This window comes from Alosa sapidissima, chromosome 16 (genome assembly GCF_018492685.1).
Source record: "Alosa sapidissima isolate fAloSap1 chromosome 16, fAloSap1.pri, whole genome shotgun sequence".
In the NCBI taxonomy this organism is placed as follows: Eukaryota; Metazoa; Chordata; class Actinopteri; order Clupeiformes; family Clupeidae; genus Alosa; species Alosa sapidissima.
Genome location: NC_055972.1, coordinates 17,574,266 through 17,585,559, shown reverse-complemented (window position 1 = coordinate 17,585,559; position 11,294 = coordinate 17,574,266). Strand labels below are relative to the sequence as shown.

The following is an 11,294-nucleotide window of genomic DNA, read 5'->3' as shown; positions in this document are numbered from 1 at the left end:
TGATTAAAGATCAGCCTGACGGTGTAGTCAACTTTTGAGGGCCAGTCTCGTGGAAGCACTGATGTCAGAACCAAGCCTTGATCTAGCCTCAACTGGGCTGGCCAAAATGGCGTCGGTTCCCATTGGTGTACACATTGCTGGAGATATTTCTCTTTTTTGTCTTCTTACAAGGAGAAGCTTCTGCTCCAGTGAAGCTGAGACGAGTATCTAGACAGCTGTTTTATTTTTTTGCTTTTTTTTTTTGTTTGTTTTCCTCCCCCAATCCAAGTGTATTTGGTGACTGTGGGTTCTCATACAGCCTGAATTGTATGCATGTTCCATAACATCTAGACTTAATATATTGTGGAGTATTCAATAACCATTATGTAGATGTTAGTATTAATCAAAAAGGGTATAATTTCCTAGGCAAAGAGGAAAGTGTTTCATTTTTAAAAATAAACTTTATTAGATCATTTCAGTAGTGAATGTTGTGATACATGGGGGGGGTAGAAAAACAGTATGGAAACAGAACTCATGGGAGGGGTGGGGTCAGTGGAAGGAACCAAGCATGCTTCCATCACAGACTGCCAATCATCTCAACTAGGGGGGTGAACTGCTCCAAGCCGGCAGAGGGATCCTCAGCAAACGCACAGAGCTTCCTGTTGCGAGAGAAGAAAGGGGGTGGGGGGGGGGTTAGTGTGAGAAGTGGGGCATGATTCGGCAAATTATTGAGTGGTTGGACTGTTCAAAATTGCAATCAATCTATATATAATATGTGATAAGTTCAGAAGCAAATCACACTGTTGTCTACTACTGAGAATCCACACAGTTCTTACCTGAAGAGCCGGAGGGTGACCGTGCTCTTCTCAAACTCTTTGGCCTTCCTGTGGCCAGATTGGATGACCGCCTCTGGGAGGCTGGCCAGTCTGGCAGCATTGAAGCCATAGCTCTTGGGACAAGCACCGCCGATGAACTTGTAGAGGAACGTGATAGTCTCCTGACTGGAGTCTTCGCACTCATTCTCGACCATGCAAGCCTGTCAAGGTAGCGGAAAGGGGGAAGACAAGACCGAAGATGCCATGTCAATATTGGGCTTACAACCCAGTGGGGTATTTCAAGTACATGGTTCAGAGACAAGTCTGCAATTGGCAAGAGTTGACAAATGATCTACGGCCAACTTCTAGATTTACCCAAAGAGCCCTATGACTGTATAAGTTTGTTCTTAGGGCTTGTTCACTTAGGGTTCAGATAGACACGTTCTGGTGATGGATTATTTGAGACAAACAGTCCTTCAACACTTGCATACCAGTAATTGTATATGATCACAAAATACTGCCCTCCAGTGGCAAAAAAGAAAGTATGCTGCAGGATGTCAATTTCGACATGCATTTCCAGAAATATTTGGATAATGGAGATTCTTTTAATACTAGAAAACACCTTATCCTTAACTATGATTATTTGATTACCACTTAAAATACTATTAGCAGCCTTCAATCGTTGTTCAATCAACTTGTTCAATGCAAAATATCAAATTGATCCCTGGCCAATAACCTACATTATGATGCCCCCTTGTGGCAAACATGTACAACTAGTGTAAACAAAACAACCAAAAAAAGGACATGTTGGTGCAACTGCATTCAAATGCGCCATTTGGTCATTGCACAGTAACACAAGGGCTGCTGGCTGTCTGGATTCAGAATGTGACAAAAGTTTACCAATAAGTACACATCCAGAATGAGGGATACGTGGAATGGCGAGTCTGACCAAATTACTGTAATCATATATAATCATGATTTTGAAATATAAAATCTCATCATTATGAATATGTTACCATAATATCTGAATGTGGTCCCCTGACATTAGTGAACTGTGGGGAATTCCAAGTATGTGGTTTTATGACAAACCTGAGTAGGTAGACCCAAATGGGTAAACCAAATAGAAGAGCCCTACGGCTTTGTTTTGAAAGGACAATCCTGCAGGGCTCCTCGTGTAAGAGGTTTACCAAAGGAGTACCTAATTAACTCCGTCAGGTTTGTCATTAAACCATGTCCTTGGTGTCCCCTCCAGGCCAGTCAGCACTCACCATGTGGCCTAGTCTGACAGAGGGGTCCTGGGCGCGGTCCTCCACCAGGGAGTGGTAGTGGGTGGAGAAGAGCGTGCGGCAGCAGATCCGTTCGGCCAGCTCCTTCACCACAGCACTGGCGATCGCCGTGCCGTCATACGTGGCTGTGCCCCTACCTGCACAGAAGGCACAAACAATGGCGTTAGGACACACACACACACGGAAACAGGACTGTATCTAGGCAGGACAGAGGTTAGCCAGGATGACTGCTAATGGCCTCACCCAGCTCGTCGAGGAGCACGAGGGAGTGTCTGGTGCCGTGCAGGAGGATGCTGGCTGTCTCGCTCAGCTCCACAAAGAAGGTACTCTCCCCTGGAACACAGAAATGAGTCAGAGTTGCTCTCCCACAGGCCATTCCAACTCAGTCAGAAGACTTACATTCAATCATTGTTGACAGCCACGCATCATTGATGTGCATGTTCAATTTCAATTTAATTTCCTTTATAGCGCTAATAATCGTTGAAAGCCAAAAGCCTGAATGGTAAGTTAAACCTTGAGCAGGACCCAGACATGAAATGTGACGCAGCTAAAACTACATGGTTATGGTTATTATATGTAGCAGACGCTTTTGTCCAAAGTGACTTACAGAAAATGAACCTTACAATAGTTATAATTAACAGTTAACAGTTTTTAAATGACGTCTCCCAAAGGCAGTGACTGACAATATTAACAATATTAAGACTTACATTCAATCATTGTGTAGTTGGTGAACATCACGATAGTGGAATCAAACCAGCAGAGAGACAGCAGAGTGATCTGATCTGTATGTGGCACTGCCAGTACCATGCTTTGGTGCACAACCACCGGCTTGTGGTTTTTTAACTCACCAGCCATGATGCGGTCAGAGGCCCCCAGGCGGGTGAAGACTCTGTCCACGGGGGTGAAGCGCAGGGACTCGGCAGGCACGTAGCAGCCCAGCTGGCCCAGGATGACCATCAGCCCACACTGGACGGGAAGGAGAGGAGTCAGCAGGTTGGTAAACAAGAACAACACGTTTCATTCAGGGATGTAGCGGAGGCTAAACGCAAGAAAACACAGTTTAACCACCTCTGAAGTTTCAGAAAGAGTTTATCTACCTCTTACCTCAAAAGAGTTTATTCACCAATTGCAACTGTTAACATTCGAAAATCACACTGTATTATCCACATTCACGATATGTATACTCTAGGAACCATTTAATACCAGGGCAATTCCACGCAAAACCGTCACACCCATAACACCAACACAATGCCATGGTATTTAGTTGCCGTTATGGACGTGACAGTTTTGCATGGAATTGCCCACCACTGATATTGTTATAAACATTGGACAATAACCTCCACCATCATCAAACATGTTCTGAATGCCTTTTTTAAAAATCCAATAAAGCATGGCGCAGTCCACCTCGTGATCACAGAAATCATAGTTTACCCACCTCTTATTTTACCACTACATCCCTGATTTCATTGATAAAGCACTTTTCTACCCAAAGCGCTTTGCTGTGGGGGGGGGGGGGGGGGGGGGGTTCTCTCACTACAACCACCACCAATGTGTAGCACCCATCTGGGTGACACATGGCAGCCATTTTGTGTCAGAAAGCTCACACCAGTTTGATGTGTAGAGGGGGAATCAACCAATGGCAGGGGGAACACCACGCTTGCGGAAGGTACATTGGTCCTACCGACTGAACGTTCATTTGGAAGCTACATGAAGAGTTAATATTAAACTGATTTCATAATGAATTAAATTTCATCATACGCAGAGAAGAATAGGGATTCAACATGAGACGAATACATCATAGGGATAAAATGTTTAAGGCAAATGTGTTTCATTAGCCTAGAAATCTAGACGCGCCCCTAGCGGCAGCGGCTAGTCTAGCAACTCTCCGTTGGCTTGTGAGCTCCAGAAATCGAAACTTAATCAGGGCATTGAAATCGTGTATAGAGTCGTTTGGTGGGCTTAACATAATGATTGATGGCAGAGTTGCAACGGTTTGGCTTGAATTCCCTGCTACTTGAAAACAAATATCCTATTGCGTGCAGAGGGAATTTGAAAGACAACCGATTATCCCGCCCTTCGGACTGAGCACTGCGAACGGTGAGTGCCCAGACCCTACATTTTAATGTGGGTCTGGCTCGCCAGGCTAGTGTTTCATCATTTTGAAGCTATGGAAATAACTAGCAACTGACTGTTCCTAACTGTCAATATGAACTCTATATATTTTACTATAGAGCTGTTGCCTGTTGTGGTACAACTAAGATAAGTAGTGTGCCTGTGTTAAACCACAGTCTCCTTCCTGCCTCACCAAACAAACTGTTGGCACAGGTGGTGGGTGTAGGGTATGCAACAATCAAGCATGAAGGTTGACAAAAACCAACCAGTGAAAAGTTGCCTTATTATTCAACACAAATACTTTACTTTTGGGGACATCTGAAAGGTGTGGGTGGTGAGAGATGTTTGTTTACTGTGTAACTTATTTCTAAGTTAACCACAGCATCTCACTAACAGTCCTGTCTGTGGAGACCCACCTGTCTCATGAGTGTGGATTTGCCCCCCATGTTGGGTCCAGTGACCAACACACAGGTTGCACTCTCCTTCCCTGCCCAATGACCCTCGTCCTCCTCCGCGCCCGGGCAGCCGATGAAGATGTCGTTGGGGATGAAGTCGTCCCCGAAGAAGGTCTTGGTGACGCATGGGTGCCGGGACCCCCGCAGGTCCAGGAAGGGGGAGGCGTCCTGGTCGCTCCCCGGGAGCAGCACCTCCGGCCGGGCCATGGGCCCGTCTCCTGCCTGGCTGTACCGCGACAAGCTCAGGAGAACATCTGCCACACACACAATGTACATACAGGCTTATCCTTCAGCAACGTGAACACCATTTGAACCAACACATGTAGCCACATTTCACACTGACTTTAAACTTGACAAATGAGAAATCCCACGCACATACATCCTGTTGTTGCAGGCAGCTCACTGCGCCGGGATTAGTGTGTGCTTCACCTCACTGTGTTCACTGTGTGCTGAGTGTGTTTCACTAATTCACGGATTGGGATAAATGCAGAGACCAAATTTCCCTCACGGGATCAAAAGAGTATATATACTTATACATCCAAACTAATTAACAGACCACATAAAGGCCCTTCTCTCTGCATGCGCTGAGCAAATACCCCCTTGACTAGCACTGCTCTCTCACCAACTAATGGAGCACGTATCCTTTTAGCCCCAGCCATGTCTACTCAATTCAGACTAATAAGACACGAAAGAGGCAGCCCGAGTTAGATTAGAGATCAGCGCAATCAACAGTCACCATAGAATGTGCTGCCATAATTCCTCTACCTGGAGGCGGAAGGAGCTTTTGAATATTTAAAGTCTCTGTGTTAAATGAGAACAGATGAGTGAAGACGGGGACGAGGCTAATGATCAGTTTCATAAAAGAGACTCCCGCTCTCGACTGTCGACAGCTCTCATTTTACACTCTCAGGATCGAAGACATGACTACACACGTCTTCCCCCTTGCGCTTATTCTTCGCTTCATCTGCAGAGCTAATTAATGGCCAAAGGCCGCTTTCGATAGCTCACCGAGATAATCATCATCATCATCATCATCTGGGCAAATACAGCCCGGCTTCCACTAGTAGCGCCGCACTAAAGGCTACAGTGCACTCTTTGCATTCTGAATGAAGGGCGCCAGTGTGGCAATATCAATTATTCAAAGGAAAGCCTCTCTGCTAGCGATGGCCTGTTCTAGAACCGCATTAACAGCCCATTGGAGGGCACTAAACGGAAAGAGGCCGAGGGCCAAGAGGTGGGAAATCATTCGGGCCAAACAAACACTTATTGACACAGCTGGGGCGAATTCCATAATATATTTATGACCCTTCCCCTATCTGCCCATTCAAACAGTTTTGTCCCCGTCCTCCTCCTCCACACAGATGGATTACTCATACACTTATGCTTGACCTCATTATGGAGTAATTACTCCACACTTGGAAGAGCTAATTAAATTCACCACCGTGACCATCTCTTAGAATCTTTGGACTGTGAGAATGAGACCGTGAGTGAGTGTGTTCCACTTTCTCTCAGTGTCTGAGTAGGAGTGTGTGTGTGTGTGTGTGTGTGTAAAAGATCGGACGTTTTTATCATACCGAGCACAGACATGCACTCCACGGCCGTCTGCCAGTCCCTGTAGTTCTTGTCGAAGTTGTAGAAGAGCCTCCTCATGCAGTCCTTGAGTGCGGCGTCCCTCTTCTCCTCCCAGCTCTGCAGCTCGGAGAACCAGCGCTCGATCTCCCTGGTGGAGTAGCGCTTCCAGCCCTTCTTGGTGGACCTCACCTCGTACTCCTCCGGGATGTTCCGCTCAGACACGCTGTCCGGGACCTCCATCTGGTAGCGGTTCCTGCCGGTGCCCCAGTAGGAGAGAGTCTTGCAGCCGAGCCTCTTCTTCTGACGGTCCAGGTACTCTTGCAGGTTCCTCTCGCAGTCTTTGACCCCACTCAAGGCCTGATCGTACTCCGGATCGAAGCCGGCCTTGGGGGTTATGACGCCGGTGTTGCGAGCCTTCTGGTGGTCGAAGGCCGTGTCCCAGCGCTTCAGCTCGGGGGAGAGGTCCGGGAAGAGTCCCTCGCCATCGTCCGTCTTCAGGACCAGCACCTGGCGGAGCATCTTGGAGCGGAACCCCTCGGTCACAGCCGACAGGACGGCCACGATCTCCTGCATGGCCTTGAACCCTTCGAGCGCGGCGAGGAAGTCAACGATCTTGCGCTTGCTGTAGACCACCTCCTCGTACATGACGGCCCGGCTATCGGGGTGGTCTTGGCCCTTCGCAGGCATGCCGATGCTGTGAATCTTGCTTAGGAGTCTCTCAAGATCCGGAAGCTTCTTGAGGAGATCGGTCACCTCCGACGCCTGGGCCGGAACGCCGATGAGATCTTCCAAGGCATCCAGTCGATCCGAGATGGAGGACGGGTTGCACAGTGGAGCACACAGCCACTGCTTCAGAAGTCTTTTGCCGAAAGGTGTGCAACAGGTGTCCAGACGCTCCAACAGAGTACCTTCCAGACCACCTGTGGATCCATTCTGGAGAATCTCCAGGTTGGCCAAGGTCACCCCATCTAGGACCATTCGCTGGCGGGTCTTGGCGAAAAAGCTGGACGATCCCTCCGACTTCTCCATCTCCACATCCACTGGAACGTACTCCTCGAAGTTGGCCATGGAGAGCAGCTCGTGGTCCACGAGACACTTCTTCAGGTAGAAGATGCAACCTCCAAGAGCCGAGAGGGCGAGCTCATAGCCCTCTTTAGGGGTAAGGCATAATGAATCGCTCTCGGAGGTCATGCTTTTCAGTGTGGACGGGAGGGCGGCACCTCCAGAGTCTTCGCTCTTCTCAGCGCTCTCTTTGAAGTAGTTCTCCTCGGCCAGGGCTTTCAGAGTTTTCTGGGCATCCCAGAACTGCGAGCTGGCGCTGAGTCCCTCCTGGATGGCCGAAGACAGCGAGGCCTTGAGGATTTTGCGCGTCTCGGCCGACGGGTTGCCCTTCTCGAAGAGCACCTGCGCCGGTGTGTAGTGGGCCGCCAGTGTGCGCAGGCGTGAGCAGTGCCGGTCGTCGCGGAACTGGCCCACATAGAACTGGCCCACCGAGGTGTCCACAAAGCACACGCCGTAGGTGTGCGACTGCCCGCTGCCGCCCTCGCCCTCAGCCCGTTCCTTTATGCTCAGCAGGTACTTGCTGTGGCTCTCGGACGGCTCGCCGTCCAGCACGCTGTAGGTCTGCGTGCCGCGCGTGATCACACGGCACACCTCGCGGCGCACCACTCGGTCGAACTTGGTGGGCCGCGCCATTTTCTTGCAGCGCGCCTCCATCATGTCGGGCGTCTCCGTCTGCTCCACGCGGGCCACCTTGTAGCCCTTCTGCACCAGCACGTCCGAGAAACGGCCGAAGGCGATCTCGGGGAAGCCCGAGTGCGCCCACGCGCCCTTCATGAAGGTGAGGCCCAGCTCGTTGACGCCGATGACCGCGTCCATGTGGTAGAGCTCGTAGAACTTGCCCACCTTGTAGAAGAGCACGGCGTCGAACATCTTCGACTTGAGCTCCCACCAGCGGCGCATGCCCGGCGTGGTGCGGTTCAGGAAGTCGTCCGGCACGTAGAGCGTGGTGGGGTCGTAGTCCTCCTCGGACTGCCGCCGCCGCCGCGTGTCCTTCCTGCGGCCCTCCTGCAGCCACTCCAGCTTCTCGTGGTCCCACACGGTCACGGCGCCTTCCATTCCTCCGGCACCGCTGCTCTCACTGTCAAAGGTGGTCGGCGCTGAGAAGGCCGAGAGTTTGGACTTGGCACCTGCCGACGCAGATGAGGCGGCTGAGACGTTTCTCTTGGGTGGTTCTGAGGGAGACAGCGCCTTGGGCTTGGCTTTCGCGGGCTTTTCCGTGGGACGTTTGCGCTTCAGGGGCTTGACGGGGCTGTCCGGTTCGGTCTCTGGCTCGCTCTCCTCTTCCTCCTCCTCAACCTCTTCCTCACCGCTGCTAGCACCGTCCTCATCCTCTTCGCTGCTGCCTTCCGCCTTGTCGGGCTTGAACTCGTCACCAGAGTCTTCGCTGTCGGATGCCACCACGATGCGGCGCCGTTTGGACTTCTGGCCTTTCTCAGTGGCCATCCGGGATAAGCGTCGCCCGGACTTCACCTCCTCTTCCTCAGACTCCGCCTCATCACTCACGGTGGAGTTGTCAACCTGCAGTATAAAGTGGTCTACTTAAATTCAACAAAACATTTAATGTGTATATGCCAACATCTCAAGTTGTGAGTCTTTGCTACATGCAACGTATAAGTACATATTGTATGTATTGCTACTACTTATGGTATACTATAGCAAAGTCTAGTAATTTTTTTTTCACATAGATCTCCGTTTCTCAAGGTCACCAAGTACTGTCGGTATGAAAACAATTGGTTTTAACTAGCTTGAGTTGCTGCAGCCAACAGTTAGAGCTTCCAGCCAGCTACGTTGCTACACTAATGTTCATGAGCCCCCATGTTCATGCCCCCAGAGTGTAGCGCTGTAGCTGGCTACTTTAGCTGTTTGCTGCAGTAACTCGAGCTACGTAAAACCGATCGTTTCGTACCGACAGTACCCGGTGACCTCGAGAAACGGAGATCTACGTGAAAAATTGTGTTATATATTTTTTTATTAATAGCACCATCATGTAGTACTAAGTTATTTATCACCACCACCTCCATCCAACTGTTCTTTGAAGTGCCTCACCTCCATCTCATCTTCCTCATCTTCCTCATCATCAGATGGATCTGTGCACAGTGGCATCTTCAGTCTCTCCTCTGTACTTTTGGCCATGGCAGCGTCTGCCAGCTCCATGGCGCGCCGAATCACAGGCTTCCCACTGAAGAACAAGCCTCCTGATTTAGCCTCAGTGCTGTTTGAACCTGGCATGGACAAAACGGTAAACAACGGTTATCGTTATCTTGTTGAAGGTCAACAACACTCTCAGATTAACCCTTAACACGCCATACTTACCTGATACTTTACTAATCATAAAAGCAGTGGTACAAACCTACACCCAAGATTATATTTTCAGTCAGTCACACATCTACAGTGAGTTTTTGGATTTATAAACTGGTAGATTACACAAATGTACTCCAATGCTGCTGTACACTTCAGCACACTTACCTTGATATTCTCGCACATATTTGGTGCTGACCCAGCCTCGGGTTGGGGGCTCATCAAAGAAGTGGACATGGAGGCGCTGGTCTCGGCCCTTGCCCCGCATCTGTTGGCCGCTTAAAGGCTGGGGCACCACCATACAGGGCCACCAGGGGTGCCCTTCCAGCTTTGTCCACACCAGACCACCGGCACTGAAGGTGCATGATGGACTACACAAGAACAATGTGTTAGAGACCAGACTGGGCCTGAGAGGATTGAGAGGACCTACAGAGGACTACAACTCTGAATGTAGACGAACAAGCAAGATGCATTCTTAGAAACATTACAGCTACACTCAAGCATATTGTATTCGTAAGTGCCATATATCTACTAGTTTGATGTAGCTTAAACTCCTGAATTTTGCAGCTGTAAAACAGAGAAATCATGATCAACAAACAAGTGTATTTTTGCCACCATCACAAGATTGCACAAGAATGACAAGACATGCAAAGAAAATGATCACGCCCCTCGAAAAGACCAAGTGCAACACAAACATTACTTGATCGAACACAAAGTAAAACAACTAAACATGTCTCAAATGTGCCGTGCCAACCAGGTAACGCGGTCATTAAGAGAAGGGCCGTGCAATCAAAAAATACAACTCATGGCCAGACCACAGCACTAAGCCCCCTCCCTCTTCTAAATTTTCCTAAAATTCCCGCCAGCAAATCGGCTCAGGCCTCAGGAGGAAATGCTCAATATGGGACACTGTGCAGCCATCTGGTTCTGCGACATCGTTAGCAAGGCACTTAGCTATCTATTGACCAACATTGCAATCGACATTTCGTACATTAACTTGCCATCTACAAGTCAACAAGGTCACTATGCTACCCACCACACATGTGTGACACACGTAAACAATAACTTTCATACAACCGCACCAACGAAACGTTCAGTTCAAAAAGCAATATTAATCACTTCACGAGTAAACGACATAGGCAGCAACCAGGTTAGCACTACTGGTTATCTTACGACCAGGTGTGCAACAAAACTGCTAAAGTAAATTGTGCCAATCCCCACACTCCATCGCTAAATTATCACGAATAGCACAATTGAAAAACTCACCTTTCTCGAACAACATTTGAAGGAGTTGTTTTCCCGAACAAGTTATTTAAGCCTGCTTTTGTTGAGGTTGCCTTGGGCTTTGCCGGCGTCTTTTTGCCGGATTTTGCTGCTTGTTTGGCCTCCTCTTTTGGAGATGTGTTAGACTTCTGCACCGAGGAAGGCAAATCAGCCTCGACAGGTGATGGACTTGGCTTACTTTTAGCAGCAGGCGGTGATTTAGTAAAAAAGTTGAAAAGTGAACTCTGTTTCGCCATTTTGCGTATATTCTCTAATAGCTATTTCGAGGATATACGTTAAGAAGATCTTGCATAATGCAGGTTAGCCCACTCTCGACAACATGCAAGCATGCTACAGTCTTCGCGGGAAATCTGCCACCAGAGTGAAACGGATGTGGGATGGACTCCTTCGGTCATCGGCTTTTTTTAGCCAATGAGAGTCTGGATTTCCTT

At 48.9% G+C, this 11,294-nt stretch overlaps 1 protein-coding gene across 1 annotated transcript; it reads right to left on the bottom strand.

Moving 5' to 3' along the window:
* Positions 1-420: 420 nt before the first annotated feature.
* On the bottom strand, positions 421-11,225 carry msh6 (mutS homolog 6 (E. coli)). Its single transcript, XM_042065789.1, has 10 exons — positions 10,846-11,225; positions 9,748-9,950; positions 9,328-9,503; positions 6,222-8,799; positions 4,609-4,901; positions 2,929-3,046; positions 2,324-2,413; positions 2,063-2,217; positions 816-1,015; positions 421-638 (listed from the first exon to the last, which is right to left on the bottom strand). The coding sequence occupies exons 1-10, from the start codon at positions 11,097-11,099 to the stop codon at positions 557-559; spliced, it is 4,149 nt and encodes a 1,382-aa protein (XP_041921723.1). The 5' UTR covers positions 11,100-11,225; the 3' UTR covers positions 421-556.
* Between the last annotated feature and the right edge of the window lie 69 nt (positions 11,226-11,294).